This window comes from Lycorma delicatula, chromosome 7 (genome assembly GCF_047948215.1).
Source record: "Lycorma delicatula isolate Av1 chromosome 7, ASM4794821v1, whole genome shotgun sequence".
Lineage (NCBI taxonomy): Eukaryota > Metazoa > Arthropoda > Insecta > Hemiptera > Fulgoridae > Lycorma > Lycorma delicatula.
The window spans coordinates 88,078,073-88,104,809 of NC_134461.1; the positions used below are offsets into that span (position 1 = coordinate 88,078,073).

General features: G+C 29.6%; 1 protein-coding gene across 5 annotated transcripts in view; it reads left to right on the forward strand.

Annotated features, from left to right (window-relative positions):
* Dcr-2 (Endoribonuclease Dcr-2) overlaps positions 1 to 26,737 on the forward strand; it is a 211,257-nt gene that overhangs the window by 96,305 nt on the left and 88,215 nt on the right. For 4 of the 5 annotated variants that reach the window (XM_075371189.1, XM_075371190.1, XM_075371191.1 and 1 more), the window contains 3 exons: positions 7,062 to 7,305; positions 17,172 to 17,320; positions 20,036 to 20,204. In XM_075371189.1, coding sequence (XP_075227304.1) covers positions 7,062 to 7,305; positions 17,172 to 17,320; positions 20,036 to 20,204 — 562 coding nt within the window. The remainder of the gene's footprint in view (positions 1 to 7,061; positions 7,306 to 17,171; positions 17,321 to 20,035; positions 20,205 to 26,737) is intronic. The other variant, XM_075371193.1, reaches the window with a different exon arrangement.

Sequence of the window (26,737 nt, forward strand, 5' to 3'; positions counted from 1 at the left end):
ATCAGAGACTTTAATGTAGAGATAGACCGAGACCCGGCCACTGGGTAGGGCCCGTGAACAACATAGTCGGGCCTGGTTCCCCTCGCCTGGTGGTTTGAGGCAAACACAGAGGTTAATAACAAAGTGTACAGACCAAGTGCCGGCCGGTGGAGAGGGACTTGGTTCACCCCTCTCCAGTGGTTTGAGGCAGGCGAATAGAAGAATCAAAAGATCCAGAGTAGCAAGCTGACCTGCCATGTTGGACATATTGCTGGTAGGCAGAAGGCTCATTTGAGTTAAAGGACACTCTCCTGGGTTGAGCTAAACTTGATTGCATATCCAGTCCAGGATAGCAGAGGGGAAAAAGTAGTATCTTTTTAAAACTAGAAAAATGTAATTCTCTCTCTCTCTCTCTCTCTCTATATATATATATATATATATATATATATATATATATATAATATGCAGTAGCTTCTCCCGGCGTGCCTACAGCATGTGGCCTCTGCAGCTAGGCCCTCCAGGCAGGTTGCCCTGGTGGGCGGCGACTTTGAATGTGATTATTAGGTGTCTAAAATTGATTACCTTTTCATCTCAAGAAGTAAAATAAACTTTACTAGTTCTTATAGCTCAGTGTGGACAATTTGTATCATCGATTTTCAGTTATTGGTCATTTTTCAAAGCTACTGCTTCGTCTAGTTAATTTTGGAGATATTAATTAGTATTTCTGATTTCATACACTTAGTAAAAAAAAATGTTTTGTAACAAAAAAAAGAAACATTGTTACTTCTCAAAAATATTATATTTAACGATATTAGAATAAGAATTCCCGTAAAAGAAAACCTACACATAATTCAAAGTACTCTGTAATGGGCTCTAAATAGAACTGTAAAAATATATCTAAAATGAATAAAAATTCATTATTAAATAATAATAGAAAACATGAATTTATAAGGTGAATTAAAACATCAGTATTAATAATAAAGAAGTATTAGCAATTCTTTTTTTTAAATTAAAATGAATATTCAATGTTAAATTAAATGAAATCAGAAAAAAATGATGAAGGATGGTCAGAAGAAACAGTTTTTGGTTATATCATGGTTAATTTGAGTAATTATGTTTTGGTTATACTCCATTCATTTATACTCCATTTATGGTTATACTCCATCTATGAAGAAAAATAATCACATAAAAAAAGGTGTTATTAATATATATTTTGAATATGTATCGATTAAATAAAAATATATTGCAAGTATAACTAATACAAGTATAATATATTGCAAGTATAATACAAGTACAAGTAATAAATATATAATAATATAACAAGTATACACCTGACCACAATGAGACATGTACTAACAAATCAGGATTTTCCATTAGTGATCGGTGCATTCCGGTGCCTGTTACCTGAGCACATTATTACTTACTGTTGTATAGAATGACATCATTTGACTACTGGTGTTTTATATGCTAAGCTAAGGGAGATGGACACACACACAGACAGGCAGACTGACTCATACAAATGCCCTTTAGTAGGGTAGAAGGATAGAATCTATATATATATATATGTACACACACACACACACATACACACACACACACACACACATACACACACACACACACACACACACACACACACACACACACACACACACACACACACACACACACACACACACCTTTTCATTTGTAATTATTTAATTCATTATTATTATTTAATATTACTTATATTATTATTATATAATTATTACTACATCTTTAATTATTATATTGTATCATAATTTTGTAAAGAAAAATATCACGATAGAACCTCATCTTCATCAAATAATTCAATGAAATATATGTTAAAAAAATATCTTAACATTTTTACAGAAAGTGTTTTGAAATTTTTTTATAGTAGTTTACTTCCTTCATCTCACCACTGTATCAGGTTTCAGCTTTTTTTTAACTGCTTTAAAAAAAATATATTAAAAAAAAAAGATAAAAATACTTTAGATAATGTAAAGCTTAAAAGAACGTTGATAGGGACAGATAGAACATAGGAATAGAACAAGAATATAATATTTAATATCAAAAAAATAATTTAACAAATTGTATTTTAGCAGCAGAATATATTAATTTATCACTTGCTGCCTTTTTTCTTTTGTCCTTGTTTTTTTTTTTTTTTTTTTTTTTTTTTTTTTTTTTTACTATAATAAATTAATAAAAAAACATGGTTAAATTTAGAAACTTTTAACAGTTGTTTACTATCTAAAATGCATTTTAAAATATAAATTATGAATTTTGTATAATTCAAATTAAATTTATCACCTCCCCAAGTCAATCGTCATATTCAGTTTCACTAAGAAAAAATATAAATAGTGCTGTTTTTTTTATTTATATTTTTAAGTGCATGGGATTTAAGTTGACATTATTTATTTCTTAAAGTGCCATGTTTTCTAGAATGGAAAGTACTTGTTAAATATGGGAAAATATAAACAGATTTAAGTCTCTCATTAGAGAGAGCTGAGGCGAGAGATTTGGAGAGTGAAGAGTGAGTCGTGGAAGCGTCTCCTTGACCAGCTACAAGAAGATCCTTGGGGACAAGCGTATAAGCTTGTCACCAAAAAGCTGGGAAGGAAACTGCCAGTCATCCCAGGAGAGCAAATCAATGGAATAGTGGAATCACTCTTTCCCCAGACTACCGGCCGTCGAGTGGCAGACGACGCCAATAGGAGAGCCAAGGCAAATCTCGCTTCAGGAGCTGGAGGGGGCAGCGGCAGCGCTCAACCCCAAGAAAAGTCCGGGACCGGATAGAATTCCAGGGGAGGTGGCCAAGATGGTGGTGGGGGCATTCCCGTGGACGGTGCTGGACTGTTTTAACCAGGCCTTCACGCGGGGTGCTTTCCCATCATGCTGGAAGAAGGCACGCTTGGTACTTCTACCCAAGCCGGGGAGGAATCCAGACCAGCCAGGATCTTTCCATCCAGTGTGCTTACTCAGTACACTGGGCAAGATGTATGAACGTGTCGTGGAAAGGCGGCTCTTGGCAGAGGTACAGGAGCAAGGGGGACTCTCCCCTCGTCAATTGGGATTCCGGAAGGGCATGTCAGTGGTCCACGCAATTCGTGAGGTAATGTACTCTGTCGACGCAGCAGCAAATGGTACGCGGCGGACAAGAGCGATTCCGGCCTTGATACTGTTGGATGGCCAGAACGCCTTCAACAGCCTGCCATGGGAGGTCATCGGGCAAGCGTTGAGGGTGAAAGGAGTCTCCGGACAACTTCAAGCGATCATTAGTAATTACTTAAAAGGGAAGTGTGCACATTCACGGATACTGGCGAGCGGGGGTCCCGCAAGGCTCGGTGCTGGGCCCTCTCTTGTGGAACAACAGCTGAGGGCTATCTCGAGGCAGATGGCAAACACAGTAGGGCCACAAGAGAAACGTCGACGAGTCATAGCTGCAACCGTGACATCAGTTCTATTGTATGCGGCTCCTGCATGGAAAAGGGCAGTGGCGGTTCCGAAGTACAGGAGGAAGCTGGAGGCCACTCATAGGAGGCTGCTTCTGCAGGTGACATGTGCCTACAGGACAGTCTCCTATGACGCGATCTGCGTCATTGCGGGAACGCCGCCAATAGACCTATTGGTTGAGGAACGATGCTTGCGGTTTGAAGGCGTAAACAAAGAGAATGCAAGGGCGCAGATCATGGCCATCTGGCAGCAACGGTGGGAGGCGAGCCAGGTAGGACGGTGGACTACGCGTCTGATTCTGGACGTGAGTGCTTGGGTGGTACGTAAGCATGGTGAAGTTGGATACTGCCTCACTCAACTACTTTCGGGCTATGGAAACTTTGATAGCTATCTGCATCGCTTCAAGAGAAGGAGAGTTGCAGGTACTGTGCGACAGCTGACACAGCCGAACACACCTGGTTCGACTGTGTCAGGTGGGAGAACGAGAGACATCAGATTCCGGTGACCTTAACACCAGATAATGTCGTCAGACACATGCTCCAGAGTGAGAATGGATGGAGGGAGGTAGAGAGAATGGCTCGTCTCGTACTAACAGCGAAGAGGATGGAGGAACCCCCTTGACTTGCACACGGCCCTCGATGTCAAAAGAGGCGTCGAAATGTGTTTTGTTTTTGTAGTTGTTAATGTACTTCGCTAGGTTAGGAATTTATGATTGTATTATGTGTCTTTGCTCATGTTGTTGGATTATGCTGCCGGATATACCGATGGACATGGAGTGGGGGGATATTGTGTGCGGTGCTCTACCACTGACAGTGAAGGAGGCATGGCGCTACAAGTAATGAGGGGTCATGGGAATGCGTGGGTGATCGAGGACAGATACTAGTCCATCTGATGCGTGTAAGGGCCAGGGAGGCAGCCTCTATGCCTAGGGTGTTCGGGCCTACTCACGCGCAAGAGTGGGTGGGTCGGAGCTCCCCGATGATGGCATGGGGGACCCTCGAGGTGTGCGTGGGGAGACGCTTAACTGTGAAGGACAAACGAAATGTATGTCTTGATCAGGTACAATAGGGACTGGAAGGGTGCTCTCCTGCGGAGAAAAATTCTGATCACCGGAAGAGGTGATTAGTATGTTTTCGAGGATGCACGAGAAACCCCAATGGGATGTCCGAGTTCGGACGAGCTAGGGAGGGCAGACTGTGCTGCCATGAAACCCTGAGGCGACTGTGTTAAGCTTTTTAGCGTGGGCTGGTCGTCTTGGGGAGTTTAAAAAAAAAAAAAAAAAAAAAAAAGTCATTAGAAAATTACACAGTAAAAAAATAATAAGGTATCATAATACTAAATTAAAATTGTACCAGTATGTTATAATAGCAGCAGAATAATTAATTTTATTTCAGTAACTAAGATAGTAAACAACTGCCTCTATTTTTAAAATCTGACTTTTTTAAAATTATTTGTTACATTAGAAAAAATGGTTCTGAAGAACCAAAGATCTCTGCAAGAATACTCTACAGGAAGTAGTAAATGATAAATTTTTAATTTATTTTAATAAATTAATTTGCTTATTTAATTATTTGTCATTTGTATTACTGTCTACTATTTGTACTGTTTATTATTATAAATTTATGTTAATGTCTTCTGTTGAATTAAACTGTTAAAAAACAATGTTAATGAAATCATTATGATGTAATTGTATGCAGCTTCTAATCTGTGGGTGTATCTGCGTAAATTTCTCCAGCGGTTAAGAATAACATGGGTTTATTTGATTTATTTTCTGCTAACATTTTCATTCATTCCTTTCTTCATTTACATATTTTCTTCTTTCCCCTTCAGCCATTTTACTCTGCCTCATAATGTCCTTTCCCTTCACTGCTGCCTCTTCTTTTTTCATTCTTTTTATATGCTTAATACTATTTCATCCTAGACTATTCTGCTTTATAGTTTGGTTAACTATTCTTCTTTCATTGAATCCCATTTCTTGTCTGGTCTGTTTTCTAATTCCCATTGTACTTCTCAGGAATAATTTCACAAGCCTGTATTTTGATTATATATCTTCTCTTTACTATTTATATGTATGCTGATATGTAAGTATTGGAAATGTATTGAAATTGAAATCAAGAGCGATTCTTTCTTGTGTAGTTCTCATTTATCTCTTTCTATTTAAAATAACATAAGACTATTAGTCAATAGTTAATTAGATAATTATTTGTGCGAAGAACATTTTACATAATTATGTAAAAGTAGAGTAAATAAAATAAGAGAGAATACTTAGTAAAAGAATTGATGATGAAGGTTGGTGTTTTGTAAGTTACTTAGGTAAAAGCTTAATATAGCCTCAAAGTAAAATCTTATTCTGTGCTTACTATTTTGGAAAAATAAAAAGTGTAGTTATTATATTCAATAGAAAATAAGTACGTAAATACAAATAAAAACTTTTTATGGAGCAGTCATTAAATGGATAAAAAAGAAAATGCTCAAAAATCATTTATAAAAAAATTTAATTAAAACTAAATTTAGATGATGATTTCAGTTGCTAAAATAGTAGGTCCTAAAGAGAATAATACATATAAGTAAATAAATAAGAGAAAAATTCAAATAGTAGTTATTATTTTAGCAGTCCTAATGAATAATAAATTAAACTTAAAAAAGAGTTAAACTACTGAAATCTTTAATTGTGATTACCTACTGTGACCTAACCCACACTTTTACATATTTGTTAGATAAAAATTTATTGCAAGGAAAATTTAGAAAGCATGAACTTTAAACCAACCAAAAACATATTCGCTCCAACAATAACATTTAAGAAAGGGAGTAACCACCCTTAAATTTAATAAATATTAAAGAGAAAGAAAGAGAAAAGAGTATTAAACGGTTATCTATGCTCTTCCTTTAATTTTGTTCATCGAAGAAATTATTTATGTGTTCGGTTTAAGATTTATGTTAACATGCCATTTCTTGAGGTCAGTTTTTATCTATCCCACCTACCTTAGAGGTGGTAGCCAGGCATATTGAGTGTAAAATTTCAGTAGTTTAGATGGTTTTATCTGAAACTATGCTTTCAATTAAGATTGCCTTAAACAATCTCACTTGTTTTTAATCTTTACTCATTTTCATTCAAGTTTCATAATTATTATTTATCTGTCAATAAATAATTTGAATTTATAAATTTAATTTTACATAACACTAGCTGAAGTTTATACCTGTTCTTTACTCTGGTAAATACTGAATTTTTTAAGCTTAGAAATTACCTTTTTAACCCCTTAGGGATTATTGATTAAACTAATTATTATTCCTGAAGGAAAGTTATGCCTTAAATGACAACGCATGTGGGAATAAATTTGCTGAATTACAGCTGATCAAAAGTCATGTCTTTATTGTACTCATTAAAATAGTACATGAAAATTCCTGTTTATATTTCAACTTACTTTTATGTTTATATTCATTCAGAACGGTCTCCTAATTTGAAAAGATTAATCATTTTAATTAAGTTAATTTCTAGTACGTTTATAAAGTACTATAATTTTTTTGTGAAAACAGAAACAAAATGAGATAAAATAATGATATTATATCTATTTGATTAATTAAATTTTTGTTTCAGTTAGTATTAAGTTCTTGTGTTTTAATGTATCCAGGTTCACTAGCGGTGAAACTAATGTACTAGTTGCTTCAGATGTATTAGAAGAAGGCATAGATGTCCAATCATGCAACGTGGTAATTAAATTTAACCCTCCGAAGACTGCAAGATCTTATATTCAATCTAAAGGTCGTGCTAGAAGTAGAGACAGCAGATATTTTATTATGGTGGACAGCAAGGATGTTACGTTCTCAGAAACCACTTATAATCATTATAAACGTCTCGAAGAATTGTTGAAAGAGGTATGTTCAGACAGTTTTTGCTGTTTATTACTCTTTTTATTTTATAAGATTATTGTTTTATTCATAAATTAGTAAATTATGGTCACAATTTTGTAGATGAGTAGTAGAAATATGTTTTAGTTGTCAGCAGCACAACAGTTTCATGTCAGTGATTGAAAATCATTCAATCCAGACATAAAGCAATCTTTATTATTTTATTTATCTGATTTTTTTTAAAAATATTTATGCTACAGTAAGGATGGAGCTTTTATTTAAAAAAAAAAAAAAAAAATTGTAATATTTTTAGTTCTGTGTTACAGTCTAGTCAATTATAAAGTTGGATACAATTTTTCTGAGAAAGGTGGCATTCAATGAATTTTATAATCTCATTACCCAAAGCACTTGAGACCATTTATGTCATCAGAACATAAATAGTAAGCAAAATTTTGGGCTTGCAGTGAGTTACTGAGTATGGTATGTGGTAAATTTGTTTGACAATTACAGATTGAAAATACAGTAGAAAAATATTTATTATTACACATGTTAAAGCTGATGACATCTGCTCTTCCAGATGTCTAATATGTAATATGTTCAAGGAGACGAGGTAAACTTTTTCCCCAAACTCTTAAATCTTCCCCAACATTTAAATCATAATGTAAATATGAGACTTTCAGAATATGCAATAACATAATCTAAGACAGTTATTGACCGTAGCAGTCTTAAATAATTTAAGTTGGGAAAAAAGAAATCACTTATTAATTTATACCCTTTTCAAGTTAATTAAATATCTCTTATTGTCCTTTGATAATTTATTGCATCACTTCATTTAATAGCTTCAGATGGTACTTTATACAGAAGCTATTCCAAGTACTTCTCTTAGCTTGTCATCTGTTTTGTAATTGTATTTAATTATGGAGGGCTTGTTGCCATTGCCCATGTTTTTTTTTTTTTTTGTTTATATGAATTCTTTGTTAGTTACAATTTTGGAAAATGTTTAATGATTGTTTTGTGAAGAATTGTGCGTGATATTATTAATCATTGTATTATCATCATCACCACCTATCATATTAATGTTATGATTTAAAAATATATATATTATAGTAAAAATGAAATTATATACATATATAATCTATTGACCGTGTTTTGGTAGTTTATATTTCATATAATATATACGTTTTTTTTTCTGTTAAAAATTACAAATAATTCATTAACATATTGACTACTGTGCTAATAAAATTTAATGTTAAGTAAAATATAAACCACCAAAACACAGTAAATAGATAAGTTAATCCCGCATCTTCAGTTGCTATTGAATTCTCTAATTACATTAAAACATATTTATTTATAATTCTGTTAATTTGTTGAAATTGCTTCTTTTTTTTTAAATTTTGGAATTATGGGCAAATATGCAAATTCTATCCAATACTGGACAGCAGAATTTGCGTATTTGTTTATAATAAATTTCAAAATGTTCAAAAAAGAAAAAAATTTCACAAATTAAAAAATTATACATAAATAATTTTTAATATAATTAGAAAATTTAATAACAACTGAATGTTAGGGATCCCACAAAAATTGATTCATGGAAGTAATAATGAAAGTTTAACTTATCTATTTACTGTGTTTTGGTGGTTTATATTTTATTTAATATTAAGTGTGAGTAATATATATATATATATATATATATATTAAAGATAACTAATATATTTTATGTATGTTTTTATTAATTAGACTCTTTCTTAGATACTAATACAGTTCAAAGATTAAAAAGATACTGTTAAAATGAGCAAATAAGAATTCTAAAGCTTACTTCTTTAACAGTCCAAAGCTATTTTAACATTTGGCCCGATTTGACACTTGTCTCATTATCCTTAAAAATATCTAAGTATCTTTCAGCTAGTTTATGCTTTCACTTCCGTAAATTAGGATATTTTTGTATACCCAATTACAACATTAACTTCTCACTTCTGATTACTGTTTGTTTAGGAAGCTGAAGGAACAACTTTCAGATAGATTATCTATTTAAGAAGAGGGATGTAAACTAAAAAAAATTGCTAATAAAAATGAAAATAAATTGTACTTTATTTGTGGGCTAGTAATATACCGATACAAATTTAAATTGTGGATTACCGTAAAAAATTAATAAGAAATAACTCATTATTTTATATGCTATTATAATGAGGGTTCAAAAAGTAAGATGCATTCGTTCATAAATCTTGATTAAGAATTATATTGATTTAATGTAAAGCTGGTCATTCATCTCTTTTAAGGACATACTATCTTTCCCCCAGTATTGGTTAATGTTATTGAGTCATGGAAGATAAGAATCTGTTGAGAGTAGCAACCAAATTGAAATATTGATTTGCTTTTTTGAGCAAAAATGTATAACGTCACCACTGTAATCAATTAGTTGAAACCTCATTGGTGACAATGAAGTTTTGTACCAGGTGATTGAAAGATAGTATCTGTTATTCAAAAATGGGCTGATGGAATTAAAAACAATTACTCACAGGGAAGGCCAACAATTTTAACAACAAAAAATTGGCTATGTAAATAATGTGATTTGTGAAAACTGATGAATTACTGTAAGTGTGATTGTAAGAGAATGTTTTGCATGAAAGTGTGTGCATGCTTCTTGCATGTCTTGAGTATCTGAGAGTGCCTGAGTATTAAAAGTTGTGTGCTTATTTTTTGCCATGTTATTATATCAGATCAATGCAAGGGAATAATTTTCAATGATTTTCTGCATTTTTGGATTGCTATGTAGGTAAGACTATGCACTTTTGGACAGACTGTAGGTGCATCACTAAATAAATGAGATAAAAGTAAGTTCACTTGACTGATAATATTTCCAATCTACATAAAAGTATTGAATTATACTTTATGCTAGAAGGGTGTTGAAACTTTTATTTGATTATGGTGTGTTCTGCATACTTAATTCATGCTCAAGGATAATGTGATTAATCAGCAGCATATAATGAAACTGAAGAATCTCAGATGTGATAAAAGATTAATGGCCAGGGAAAACGTCACAGAAGATTTCTTATATATCATACTGTACTGCTTGTTCCAATGTCATGAATTTTCTTTTTGAATGCTGCAGGGTGAATGTAAAGGAAGATTCTTCTTACAGTCCAAATCTTCATGTGTGTTTGGGCCTGTGAAAAAAAGGGATTTTCAGAATAACGGTTTCACTCCAGTGAGGATGTTAAAATTGGAGTAAGAGTGATTATTGAATGTTGGACAACAGATTTAAAATGAAGAAGGAAGAAAAAACTGGTGCTATCACCAACAATTGCTTAATTAATATTTGATATTATTCCAGGTGTAGATTTTGAATTACGATAGCATACAAATAAAAATATTGCCCCATATATACAATATATTTTTCTTTTCATACACATGCAACTTACATTTTGATTTTCTCTCTATATTAATTTTACAAAATCTGTGTAAAATGAAAAAATGAACATTTATTATTCACGCATCTTCCATGTATTTACTATAAAATTTGGCTGTGGATGTTATATTCCTAAAAAAAAAAAATAATAATAAAATTTGTATAAAAACTTTAGAACATAGTGACGAGATAATCTGTGTATCTACTTTATCAAAATATGTTCTCATTTTTATTAGGTTTTTGTTATTTATTTTATTTTATATTATATCTTTGTGATTACAATGTTTTAAATAAAAACCAATTATCAGTTTGCAGTTGATTTGATTATAGGCTTTTTTTTTAAATATCATTTGTTAAAAAGTGTCAAATTGCTATGATTTATCTGATATTTAAATTTGGAAACTTTTGATCATTTATAGAAAGTTTTAATCAAATCAATTCTCTTGTTTCAAGTTACAAAAGGTCATAAAAATAAAATTACAGTTGATTGCATTTGGGTGTCATAATTGTAACATTTGTAACTCAACCATTGGTGGATAGGATTCTTGTAACCATTGCTTACCATACTTCATAGAGAAAATGAAGAGTGAAGTAGTTTCCTGTTGCTTTTTAGCTAAGTTAATATATGATGGGATACCTACTATAATATGAGTGATACTCAGCCCTATTACAGACATTTTCATTCTGTAAGGGACTAGCTCTGCAGTGAACATCATCCCTTCTTAGGAAAGCAACCCTGACCGGTTCCTCAGATGCTTTAAAAGCATCATAGCCATAAGAAAAGCTGGGACACAGTGTAAAACAATAAAATAAGGCCTGTTTTTTTGTTATAAAACAAGGTATTACAATTTGGCATGAATTGCATAGAATAAATAAAATACAATGTATAAAGTATTTTTCTACAAAAAGTAGGAGCCAGAGGGAACGTTTTATAATCTAAATTGCTAATTTATTTTCTGAGAAAATAATTATATAATTTTGAATCTTCATAGGTAGAATAATTATATATAAAAAATCTGATGTGGACACCACATGACTTCCTTGTACGCCTATTAAATTACATATACACATTTTTTGCTACACTTCATTTAAACTTAGTACATTTGAAAGTGAGATACAATTCTTTAATGAAGTGGACAGTTACACAATCGCTGAAATATTAATTTTTATTAACATCAAATATTTATACAATTATTAATTTAACAATCTTACATGAAATATTAGAACAGAATAAAAGTTCCTTTATTACTTGTATTACTAGTTCATTATTATTTTTATCTTCATGAGTTTATGATTAACAAAAGTTTCAGATTTCTGGTGTGTCGTATAAATAAAGTTAATAACACTGGGGAACAAAAAAGAATTATTTTTTTTTTGTCTCAGGAAGAAAAATATGATTCTGTTAGTATTTTTTTCTTCTGAATTCAAATGTGATACCAGTTTTTCCCTATCATGCAAGGTTTCCAAGAGTAATTTCAAAAATTTTAATATTCTGCATTCTTAACTACACCATATTCAAAAAATTGACTTGCCTAGAAAGTAAGAAATGAAGATTTTCTATTATGTTTCACATCTGGAACATCCCTCTTGATGTTCCAACAATAATCAGCCAGCATATTAGGATACCTCTTTTCCATAGCTGAAATCTCCAGATGAAAGTGTTCCCTTGCTCATCGCTCTTTGTGCCAAGATTTCTGGGAAGAAATCTAGGTGCGAATGCAGGAAGTGTACTTTAAGGACATATTACAACCCAATTTTTATAAGATTGTTGACAATATCACAGTAATAATTTTCTGCCTTTCGATTTCCCAAAAAAAACTGAGTAACATTTATGATTGCTTGCCAAGTTGCTTTCTCCAGTGGATTCAATAGTTCCTCAAACTTTTCATCATGCATTATTGATCGTATTTGTGGACCCACAAATATTCCTTCTTTAATTTTTGCATCACTAATTTTAGGAACTTCTGTTTTAAGTATGTGAAACCAGGATTGTCCGAGTCCTTGATGAAATTCTTCATTAATCCTAATTTGATGATATTTAATGCAGATACAAATTATTAGGATTACACAATGGGTCATGTTTCACATTTTTCTGGTCAGGAATGAGTGTTTCGTGTTTAGGCCATTCTTTTCTAATAAAATGATTTTTTCTCTTACTATCCGATTCACACGAAAAACAACAGTACTTGGTGTAATCAAGTTGCAGACCAACAATAAGTGAAATTACCTTCAAATCACCACAAATATTCCATTCTTACACTACATAAGCTTTTCCAAAATAAATTTAAAGTTTTCATATGTTTCTTTCATACTAGCAGAGTGAGCCACAGGTACTGATAGGAATTTATTGCCATTACGCAGAAAGTGTTTCCATAACAGAAGAAATGTCATTATAAAACACTAAGCCATTTTCTTCAGTAAAGTAGTCTTTAAACTAAGTAAGTAGTCTTCAGTAAGTAGTCTTTAATTAGTCAGAATGATGATTACGATAAGTATACATATCTTTGTATTCTTTTGAAGATTCCATCCTTTTAGCCAGTAAACAAGCATTTCATACTGTCTTTTGGATAACTTTAAATCTTGTATTAGATCGTTAACAGTTTCTTGAGTCAGTAAATGAGGCTCAGAGGAACTGCTTTGTTCAAAACTTATATCACCAGGATCTGTTTCTTTTTGTTTCTTACTTGCATCAGACTCAGCTCTCTTCATCTAATGTCATATTAGTTCTGGAGGCTTTGGTATGGGCAATTCTTCACAGTGTGGAACTGGTCTCATTGCAAATTGCAAGTTAAGTTACACCATTGTATGTTGTTTTGATTTTGATGTGATCCCTTTAATGTTTGTTAAGCAGAAATTACAGTCAGAAGAGTGATTTTTGTATTCCCTTCAAATCGTAGGGGTAGCAAATGGCATGTGACATGTGCCATTTTTCCAAGCAGTGAGAAGCCTAGAACACGATAAACAATAGATGTGTGGGGCTCAGGCCCTTGTTTGGTCCCCAACTTTACACCCAAAATAAAGTTCATAACTCTTTTTTACTAATGGAATAAGGTTTCGCCTTTGGGACTTGAGCGTCACTTCACCACACACATAACAAAAATTATTAGGATGATTTAAACAAACTCTAGTCACTTTGTAACTAACCAATTAAAAGAAATAAAGTTTTAAATATGTAATGCACAATAATTCAGAAACACAAAACACTCACAATGATGTTTTTACTGGTTCACTACTGTCTCACATCTGGCATTGTTCTGATGAATGTGTGCTACACTAGATCACATTTGTACATGTCTATTCAGGTCTGAACCTGCACAATAGTAGCAATGCTACCCTTTGAGTTAGCTCATTTGGTTCCTCATATTTACAATGCTCTAGGAGCTTTTACTTGACAATGGACCAAAAAACATTTTAAAATATTAAAAAAAATTAAAATAACAAAAAAACTGTGGATGATGGAGAAATTCTGAATACATATATGAAAACAGGATAAAAAACTGCATTAATTACACCTATTGGTACTCGTGAGACAAAGATGATGTTGATCAATGTAATGAAACTATTATGTTTAGTGAACTCCTGTATACTGGTTACAAATGTTAATTTTGACCTTACAGTGTAAAATATTCAGTTTTTATTATTGGATTATTTTGTGTATTATTAAAAATGAAAAAAAATCATACAGGAAAAAGAAAGATAACATGAAGAAATATATCTCAAAAAACTATTAGAAGATGAATATGAAGGGGAAGAAAATGTTAAGAACAAGGAAAGAATAAAAAAATTAAGAAATGATTTAAAGAAAAGAAAATGTTAAAACTAAAGAAAGAATAAAAAGATTAAGAGAGGATGATGAATACAAAGAGAAAGAAAATTTTAAAACTAGAGAATGTGTACACAAATTAAGATCAGAAGAATTATGTCAAACTAAAGAGTGATTTAATGATTGGCAACAAAAAACAAACAAACAAAATAATGATCAACTCCGATTCAAGGAGAATGTTGTTCGACAATATCAGAGGAGTAATGAACTAAAAGATTAAAATTTTTTGCAATTTATTAAAGATCGGACATGTATGCCTCAGTGTATATTTCTTGTTAGGGTCTACTTTTCAGTCACTCTGTAGTTAAGTTTAGTGTAGATAAAATTAAACAGAAATGCTAGAATAATAAAATAAAACAGAAATTAGAGTAGAAAATGAAAAATAATATGATTCTAAATTTTAATTTTAAATTATTATTATTAAATAAGCAGATTTTTCACTAAATCTATTAGATACACACATACTCATATGTAATATTGTTTGTTAAATTACATATACACATTTTTAAAAGTACATAAAATTCTATTTCACAAATAACTTCTGATTTTTTTTTTATTGTTATTGAATAATTATTTACTGTAGAATTTTTTTACAATCATGGGTTAATAATTAATTATTAATAAATCAATACATTTAAATTAAAAAAAAAAAGTTAAAAATAAGGAGATGACATCTGATTTGAACTGATGTGCCTTCCATTATAAGATCCAAATATTTCATTATTTAAAATTTTATTTGGCTATAACTCTGGAACCAATGAAAATACCACTTATAATATATCATTGAAAAACTCAATGAGGGCTTATTACGGCAGTTAAGAAAAAGTTCAAAATCCAAATTTTTTGGGATTTTGGCCTTTTTGCCTTTTTTTGGACACTTTTGGTTCAGTCAATTGCAATCAAAAGGGGAAGTTCACAACTAGATGTTACAACAGTCCTAAACCCAAAATTTCAACATCCTACAGCTAATTGTTTTTGAGTTACGCAAGTTACTACGTACGTACGTACATATATATGTACAGCTGTCATACCAAAACTAGTCAAAGTGGATTCAGGGATGGTCAAGATGGATATTTCTGTTGAAATCTGAAAACCAAAATGTTTCGTGATCGCATTACTTTCTTTACTTATACAAGGAAGTAAAAAGTTAAAAAAAAAAAAAACCATGATTTTTTTTCTCTTACATTTACTGTAGATGATAGTGGATTAGGGAGGTTTAGAAACAATAAATTATAGAACTTATTGATCAATTGGATGTTTATGTTGTTAAACAAAGGGTTTGTTAGATATATACTGAGATAGTGAACTGAACTAAATTCTTACATTAATTAATTTTTTAGTTTTGTGAACAATTTCTAAAAATTTTATGTTTAATTTTAAAAGCATTAGAACAGAACATTCTTATTATATAGCTCTATTTTCAAATGATTTCTGTTCAAAAAGTAACCAAATATTGGTTCTTGTTATGAATGAAAATAGCCCCTTCTCCACTTATTTGCTTATTGTCAATGATGCTATAGAATTTTGTCATAAAAAAAACTTCTGTTGGATGTACTGTTAATGTTATTTATGTATGTAAAATATAATTTCCTCATTTATGTCATATCTTTTATTATCTTGATTTAATGTTAGAAAATTAAAAAAATTAAAAAAAATTTGGGTCAGATTACAAGAGTAGAACAGCCAGAAGAGTAGAAGAACAAGCATCCCAGTTTTTGATCAAAACTTATTGAATATTGCGGTTCATTATTGTATTAGAGATGTCAAGATTCATCTCATGAAGTTTAGACTGATATTTTCTTATAGTTATTTTACATATTGTCCTTAAAATAAAAAGGTAAAAATTTTTAGTGAGCAATGCTTTTATTTTCAGAAAATCTGTCAACATGAAATTTAATTTCACTTGACATGCTATTTATTTTAACATCTTTTTTTCACCCATTGTAAAAACTGAACTTTAACATCTGAACTTTTATCAATTGAACTTTTATTTTAACATCTTTTTTCACCCATTTTAAAAACTGAACTTTAGTTCATTATGTTTCATCATTGTTGTGATCTAAAAGAAAAAAATGTTTAACCATCATTAATATAATTTAACAGCTCAGACCACAACATGGTCTTTTTATTCATGTGGCTAAAGTAGAGCACAACCTTTTTGCAACTTGTGCATCTACAATATTTTTTGTGTATCATGATGCAAGTCTTTGAAATGCTGTATTTTTTTGCTAGTTACAGCATGATTATTTTGAAACTATCTAAACTAATCGGAACACTAAATGCTTAACATCACTGTTAGATGATTTCAGTAGATATTTTCGGAATTTTAAACAAACTTTTTTGGATTTCTCATAAAATGAGAATTGATCATGCAAATTACTCATTGTAGAAATTGGAAAACAATAGGAGCAACAACTTACATAAATAATTGCAATGTGTAAACTGTAGAACAAACAAAGAAGCTTTAGATTATGGTGAGTTATGTCCTTCACACAGTTGTATCAAATACATGTCAGTGAAATTCCCTTTTGGTGAATAATTCAGGAAGTTTGGTTACTTTTTGAACACAATAATGTTGTTTTAACTGACATCCATTTATATTTTTTTTGATCAAATTAAATAAGAAATTCGGTGACGATTAATATTTATGATTATACATTACAGGAATTAGTTGGTAAGTATCTTTTACGTGTACCACCGTCAAAGGAAGAACTTGATAAGTCAATATTTAATCATGCTATTGAACCATTCTGCCCACTTGGTCCTGAAGGACCAAAATTAACAGGGGCAGCAGCAATATCTCTTGTTAACAGGTAAATAATAGTTAGTTTTTCTTTATCTCAGTATTAAACTAATAGACTTCATTTTGTTTGAAGCAGTTGAAAATGCACTAATAATTTTTTTTAATATAAAAATGCATTACCTCTCTTTAATCACATGTGGAGCTGTACATGTCATGCTGCAGAAGCAATATCTTTCTCATGAAAAATAGGTTAAAAAAATTTGTTACTTTTATTATAAGAATATTTTATTAATAGAATTATAATGATTCACTTTGAGATAAAAAAATAAATTGTTTATTGCTACAGAGATTAAAATCTAAACCTTCCGGTATTAACATTTGAACTCTCTTTTAGTGTCTGATTATTCTTTCTTTGTTTCACATGTAACTTTTTTAAATATTCATGTTTTCTATATAGATCTGAGTATTTGTAATTGTATATATCTCATTGCCTTACTTCAAAATCTAATAAGATGCCTTGAATGAATTTGACACCAGAGAAAATTAACAAACGCATACTAATAATATAGATTGGAACTAAAGAATTTTAGTTAAATTCTAACTGCCTGAATCTTTAAAAAGTTATTAATTAATCTAAGTTACTAAGAATATTAAGATCATTTAAACACCATATGATTCTGTTATTAAATATCGATTGAAAAATGTTCTTTCTTATAATTAACTTAATTAGATATTGTTTACTTTAAAGATGCAGATTTCTATGGAAAAAATTCTATATTTTCTGAATTTTGTGATTACAAAATTTTACTTTTTCCTGTGATTCAATGTATATCAGTATTTTTTAAGACTCCATGTGTATTTGTAGATTCAGGATGTTTAGAACTGGATTCTGGATATTTCCTATCAGGTCTGCATTGTTCCGTGGGAGTTTGAAAAAATTAAAGCGAGTTAAAAGGTGTGACAGTTGAATTCCTGGAACAGCTATATTGTGGTAGCCTGTATGGTGCTTTATTAATAGTATTTATTATGTGAAGTGTAAAGTGAATTTACTAAATGAAGTGAATACTAAAAATACTTTTAATACTATAAATCTCTTTTCACCTAACAAATTTACAGAACTGATTGAAAACTTGTAAACCAATATCCCTAAACTTACACCTTTAAAGATCAGACTATTAATTTTTCTGGAATTACCTTACAAAATTCCATAAGATTATTTTCTATAAAATATCTGAACTTCCTTAAGATGCCTGTCTAACCTATTGTTTATTTTTTGTTAATTATCTGTGTATGGTCCGTGCATAAAAGCATGTGTATGTGTATGTATTCACTTTCCTTCTGTTATATTTCTAGATATTGCTAAACTAACCGCTGTGGTTGTTCCATATATTTCTCTCATAATATATGTTTAGTTTTGGATTACATTGTTCGTATTATCAAAATCATAAGAGTTAATCGTATAATCACTATGAATTTTAATGTTTTGTAAAATCAGTAAGTTTGATTGTAAGTCTTATGTTTAATTAGTTAACATATTTTTTATTTTTTCTGAAATTTGAGTTATTGTATATATAAGTGCAGTTACCGGTTACAATTAAGTTATTGGTTACAATTAAAACCAATAAGTTTGTTACAATATAGCATTTCTTAAGGCCTCAATTCATAGAATTTTGTGTTATTTTGTATTTGGTTTGTTGCATGTGGAAGGGATCCAAAAATAACTAGAATGTGGGATGTGCAAATTAGAGATGTAGTGATATCATTAGGAGTTGTGAGTCAAGATAATTCTCTAGCAATCATTTGTGTGGAATAATAGGTTGCATGCTGTTGTATGCTCACAAAAAAGTTGGTAATTTTTTGGTGGTTAATGTTGAACAACAGTGTGCAAATTTTGTATTCTTTTAGGAAAAATTAGCTCCTGAAATCGTTTTAATGTTTTATTTCAACATTAATCTAGTTATTTTAATCTTTTATTTAAAAAAAAACTTTAAACAAGGTACAAATATGAGTAGTATTTGCATTTCAAGGAAGATAAAATGTCAATCAATAAAATAATAATAACTAAAATAATCTATCAAGTTTTAATGTACCTTCAATAGCCATTAAAATCTTGAAAAAGTTTGGAAGATAGAGTTCATTTTTTGACCACTGATAAGATAACGTATTTTTGAGATCATATCATCAAATATTAATGGAAGATTTAAAAATAAGATTGTTTCTGCAAAAGCTTTTCCCATGGCTTCAATCAGAAGCAAAACAAGCACTAAGTCAATGAAAAAATAATTCATCAAAACACAAGAAGACCCCAAAAGGTCTGATCCAGTGTTAAGACAAATGTTTGTTTTTTAAACTGTTTACAAAGGATTCCTTCTGAATAAAGTGTGAATCATCAATTTTATTTGTAGATTTGTAGATGATGGAAGAGATATGGCAGTTTGTGTGTATAGAATAAAAAAAAATTGGTTTCATCTGATACCTTCTATTTTCTTTTAAAAAGTAATTACTCAGAAAGCATACAAAGTGGGTCAGATTTTATTTTTCTTATCTAATAGTAAGATTTAGTAGATAGACAATTATGAGGCTGTTTCGGAATGTATGTTTAAGTTAAAAGATTAGAATGTTTGTAGAGAGTAAAAGTATTCTTAAGTGACTGTACAAAAATGAATTGGTTTTATTGTTTATTCGGTTGTTAAAATCAGTTTATTATATTTTATTTTGATTATGATTTATGAATGACTACTTACACTTTTAATTTATTGTATTAATGTAAGTAAATATTTTACAGATACTGTTCATCACTTCACGTTGATTTTTTTACTAAGTTAACTCCATTTTGGTGGAAAGAATTAGTGAAAAAAACTGTTTCCAGAAAAAAGAAACTTGATGAGCAAAAAGATTTAGTAATTGTTAGATTACAGTTACCAAATTCATCACCCATTAGAGATACTATTTCTGTAAGCAGTAATTATTTGTTATTTGTTTAAATAGATTATTAAGTGAATTTTTGTAATTGTTTTTTATAATCGTATATTCTATATTGCCTATAATAAATAAATTACAAATAATTAATACATTTTCTATAAAATTTCTCTCTCCTGATTATAAGAAGCATTGCTGGGAACAAAAAGATAAATATTTTCTTTATAATCTGTATGTGCAGCTGGTGTTTTCTTTATAAGCTGTATGTACAGCTGGTATGAAGTATATTATACGTGTTTGCCAAGCCACAGGCTGATGTTGTTAAATTGAATTCAAATAACTATTAGTGAGAAAACAGAATTTAAAGAAATAGTTAAACTTTAATATTAGTTAATTTTTAACTACTACTATATTATTAGGTATGTATTTTGTATATATTTCAAAGGTATCTATTTTATATATATTTCAATTAAACAGAACTCTGAAGCATGATCTGTCATACTTGTAATTAATAGGATGTTTTTTTTGGAAAGATTAACAATTGTTAAGAGATTTTTCAAAAAATTTGGGTAATGCCATAATTGTCATTCTTGCAGATACACAGTGAGCAGCTTAAAATTGAACCGCTACAAACTAAACACAGTTGCGACATGTAGATTTTATGAATAAAATAAAAATGGAAACGTAAATTAAATTCTGTATTTACATTACCAAAAGTTTACATATTTTTACAAAAGGTCTTTGAAATGAGTCCTATGTGCAGCACTTTTGTGTTTGAGTGATCACATAGACACAAAACAAGTCACACAATCCAAAACATTGTCAATACCATTGATATTTTATAAACGTTCACCTTTAGATCATCGATAGTAGGAATTTATTTTGATAAATTAATGTGGGGATAAGTAATGATAAATGTAATTCAGTTAAATGTAAAAACTTTTACAAAATCTTTGGAAATCGACGTTTTCAAAACTTTGATATATGTATAGATTAATTTTCTTCTTTTTTTTAACAGTTATAACTTCCAGTCAGTTCTTAAAATTCAGTATTAATTTAAAAAGGAATTGATGATAAACATAATCTCCAAAATTATGGTATTTTTTAAGAATAAATTATTTATTGAATATTTTTTATTAATATTTTTTTAAGAAATATGAATTGTAAACTATGCAATTAAATTTTAATGTTAGTGGCATTACAATATATAAATAGATAGTGGTTGTAAATTCAACCAGCCATAATGAGATTTAATCTAATATTTAATAATAGTACTGAATACTGCTCTAGGTGGCTCATTTATTAATGTTGAAATTTATAATCGGTCAAATAGATTAAATATTATGTTAGAGCTTGAATTAATTTAAAAAAAAATAAATAAAAAAATAAAAAAAAACTATAAACTCCTTTTATACTGTGGGTAAAATTCTAATAAATCAGTCTCGTCACACTTAAAAAAAAAGAGTACTACATTTTATGATTTCTTGTCTCAGTTTCCTAATTTATTTTTTATCCTCCGGGATAAAAAATAAATTATAGGTGAAATTTGTTATCTTGCCTATTAAAACCAGGAAACCCTTAATTATATTCAGGATTTTCTCCATATTTCTTCTGTTTTTCCTTTGTATGTTCTTTTTCCTTCATTCATAATAATTTTGATTCATCTTTACTTTTTTCATATATCATTTTCAAACTTTTTATATCATATTATTCCACCATTACAATAAATTTCTTTCTAGCTTGATTGTAATATTATTTAAATCCAGGCAAGGTTTTTACCTTATTACATCTTTTAATTTTTCTAGTGTTTTTATCCATTTTAATATCTTGACGATATTTTGTCTTATGCTCATTTTAATTTTTACTCTGCAAATTTTCATTGCTCTTTACAATAGCTGTGCAAAAAGGTTATTGCAGACTTTTTTTTTGTTTTTTACAGTCATTTGACTGGTTTGATGCAGCTCTCCAAGATTCCCTATCTAATGCCAGTCATTTCATTTCAATATAATCCCCTACATCCTACTTTTGTAACAATTTGTTTTACATATTCCAAACGTTGTCTGCCTGCACAGTTTTTCCATTCTACTTGTCCTTCCAGTATCAAAGCAATTACTCCAGGATGCCTTAATATGTGGCCTATAAGTCTCTTCTTTAAACTATATTTTTCCAAATGCTTCTTTCTTCATCAATTTGTTGCAGTACCTCTTCATTTGTCACTTAAACAACCCATCTGATTTTTAATATTCTCCTATAGCACCACATTTCAAAAGCTTCTATTTTTTTCTTCCCAGGTACTCCAATCATCCAAGTTTCACTTCCATATAAAGTTAGGCTCCAAACATATACTTTCAAAAATGTTTTCCTGACATTTAAATTAATTTTTGATGTAAGCAAATTGTATTTCTGACTGAGAGCTTGTTTCTCCTGTGGTATTCAGCATTTTATATTGCTCCTGCTTCGTCCATCATTAGTAATTCTGCTCCCTAAATAATCAAAATTCTTGTACCTCCATAATCTTTTCTCTTCCTATTTTTATATTCAGTGGTTCATTTACATTATTTCTACTACATTTCATTACTTTTGTTTTGTTCTTGTTTATTTTCATGCGGTAGTTCTTGTCTAGGGCTTCATCCATGCCATTCATTGTTTCTTCTAAATTTTTTTTTACTCTCAGCTAGAATTACTATTTATCATCAGCAAATCGTAACATCTTTATCTTTTCACTTTGCACTATTACTCTTGATCTAAAAAAGCAAATAGCATAAGGCCCAAGTAGAGCCACGGAACCTCACAAGAACATTTTTTTTTAAACACTGATTGGACAATTATTGAGATAAGATTGTACTACAGGATTGATGCTCACTTTCTGTAAATTGATGCTGATTTGATAAATAGCTTTCTAGCAGTTTCATGCATTAATTTAAATATGATAATGTTTTTCAATACCAAGTCAAAAGCTTTACTAAAGTCTAAAAAACATCCCATTGTTTTTTTGTCTATTTTCAAGAGGATGTATTAATTAAGAAATTTTGCAAGACCAGTTTTGTTGATTTTTGGTCAAAAACCAGACTGCTTTAGATTGAAAAGATGATTATTTTCCAAGTATGCTATAAATTGATTACAGAGAACTTTTTACAAAAATCATCCAAAAACTAAAAAAAATCTCTACTGGTCTATAATTATTCTTTATTTTAATATCCTTGTTCTTAAAAATGGGAGTTATGTGGAATATATTTAGAGCTTATTGCACTATACCACTAAGAAGTGAGGAATTTGTAATATCCAAGTGGAAGAGCAATAAGGTATAAAGCTTTTACTGTAATAAAGCATTCTTTATTACAGTAAAAGTTATCCCATTATGACCATCAGAATTTTTGGGTAACAACTATTCTTTTTTGTTGACAGCTTATATAGTATCAAAAGGTGTAACTGGATTCCTGACAGCCACATCAAAAGCCAAATTAAAAGAGGAAATGTTTTCCAGATATTAAATTTGAAACCATATGAATAAAGTAATCATTCAAAACATTGTGCTCTTCATGTGGCTGATTAAAAAATTGAATGATTATGAATCAGAGAACTACTTCAAAGTTTAGGTTGCTTAATCAGACTGTTTATATATAATATTCCAAACCCTCCTTATATTATTACTGACATAATTTTATTCCTAAGAAATCTGCTTTTATAAGTTTGATTTTTTTTTTTAATGAGATTTTCCCTTTAACTTTTATAAATTCTATATAAGAGGATATTTAGTTGATTTAAAATCATGATAAATTTGTCTGTAGTCATTTCTTTCAGTTTGCAGTTTGAATTCCAATTATTTGTATCGTGTTAAGTTTTTTGAAAGCTCTTAATGGACAAACCTTATTAAAAAGTGTAATAATATCATGAAATGAATTAAACTTTCTCTGTATCATTGTTGTTAAGAATGTTAAACTAAGAAAGGACATCAACGTAGTCCCTAAGGGTGTGAATTATTCTTTGGTTATTTGAGAAAAGAGGAATCTTGCTGTTACAATCATCCAGTTATATAATGATTCCTTTATGGTAAGAGAGATAGTTGAAACATCAGCTGAGTGATTAGTAGTGTTTGTAATTATATAATCAAGACAATTTTCAGTCCATTAGCATACTCCTGTAGTTTTGTTTATTTTCACTTGTAAATTAAAACTTTTAACTATGTCCATAATATTCTTATTTCTTTTCTGCTGTCATCAGCACTTCTAGACTCATCACATCTCACAAGTCACTTTTTCTTAGTCTACAATATCACCTTTTCCTTTACTATATTACTTACAACAAACTTATTTATGGATTAAGTAAAACTTCATCCACAATTCCCTCCATTGTTTTTCTTTCTTGTTTGTATTAATGGCATTCTTCTGTTTAATGTTCCAACAATTTATTCATGTCTATTTTTCAGTTCTTGATATTGTTTTACACTTCCTTAGCTTCTTTGAAGGGGTTGATAAAAAAAAAAGTAAAAAACCTAGCCCATGAGCTAAGTGAAATATTTTATCCATATAAAGCGCACCATTGCACTTTTATCAAATTTGACAATTCAACACTTAACACTATAACTCACTGAACAGAATTCCACCTAGTGCATAGCAGGTTTTCTAAAGTAATTCAATAAATTAGGAATGTGTTTGTAAAATTCATGCTAGTTGACAGTTATCAAAAAGATTTTTTTTAAAATATATATGTTGAAAATCTTTTTTAAAAGATGATAATACTAATTACTTTGTGTACTTTTAAAGTGTACGCTTTTTAAAAATATTTTTATACAAGTAAGAGAAATTTAAATTATTGTAATTGAAATCAATTAAAAATATTTATGCTGGTATAAAATTGTACTACAATATGCCCATATGTTTTTGTTTTTTCATCAGGATAATTTTGAAAAAGTTATTGACATTTAAAGATCTGGCAATAAAGTATGAAAAAAAATGGGAGCAATAAGTTTAAACAAGGATCTCAACCAAACAGTTCTTTAATTATTTATTTTTATTTTTTTCATAAATTATGTAGTCATCATGACCTACAATGCGTAACGTTTTGCAATTAGTTACTTTTAAGAGTTTTCTCTTTTAATACAAATATAAAGAATAATTTGGTATAATTGCAATATAATTCTAGTATATTACTAAAGCACTAAAAATTAATTCTGTGTAAAATATGTTTAAATATCTACCCAGTTGGCATTACAGCATAGGAAGTCGTTCCTTACAAATTCAGCATACTGTCGATGAGGCACAAGAGTAGCCTTACCTTACTTGAGTGACTGGAATGTATAACTTGTGCAGACTGATAGTTGTGTTTTATATATTTACAAAATGTTATACAAACTCAATAAAAAAAATTATGTCACAAAATTATCACACCCTGTATTTTTAATGTAAACATGATAAAACTTTTGTATTAATGTAGTTTCATAAATATAATCAAAAAAGAACTTATAGTAAATCATGTTTTTGATTGAAACTCTATTTTTAATTTTTAATTGTAAATAATTATCAATTATTCTATGTTATTAGGGTCTAAATAAATATGAAGTGTTTTGTAATCGGTCCGTAATTCATGAGTAAACCATTTTTAAAAAATGTTAATTTAAAACAAAATCAATTTTTTTGCTTACAAAAAGTTTTCAATGATAATCAGAAGCATTTAATCACATTAAAAACAATTAATGCAAGTGAACATAAATTATGTTTTACAATAAAAAGTAGTTGATATAGTTGAAATATCACAACACAAAGTTATTGGTGACAGCAGAGTATTTATATGAGAATCTATATAGAATTTAGGAATTTAATTTTCCTGCATAGTTTTTATATAAGTTTTGAACCGAATTAAACATGATGGATATTTAAATTTACATTAGGATATTATTTTTACAATAAAAATTTATTTTAATAGGTTTTTGGTTATTTAATTTATAGTTATTTTACCAAGGATAATTAAAATATCATAATTTAATGTTGATTTAATAATAACATCTGTGGAAGTAAGTAATATAGTTCAACAGCTCGTTTGTTCTTTACAATAGTACTATCACAAATTAAAAATGCCATTACTGAATGGTAATGTTACATTTCATGTAAAATATATCAAATTAGAAGAAAATGTATTAACAATAAGAATATTATATTACAAAAAATGTTTTTTTTTCTTTTGACATTAACATAAATAAGATTGGTGGTGATGATGGTTTTAATAATTTACAATGATTTTTAGCTACTATCTTATATCAGAAACGATCCTTTCTTTACAAAAATGATTAGAATTTGCAGAATTCATCCTTAGTTTAAGATGTGATCTGTCTTTTGGTATATATATTCATTTTTTGTAAAAGCTTTCTTTCTTTATTAAACATGATTGATAGTGAGTATCTATTTTTATAATGACTCCACTATTATATTATTTGCCACTTTAAAAATTGTTTGATTAAGAGCCTGTAATAATTTTTTCACTAATTATTTAGAGTCTTAACATCTCTAATAATTTTTCTTTGTAGCATATTTTCATATTTCCGATAACATTTTTTACTTCTTCATACTTATTC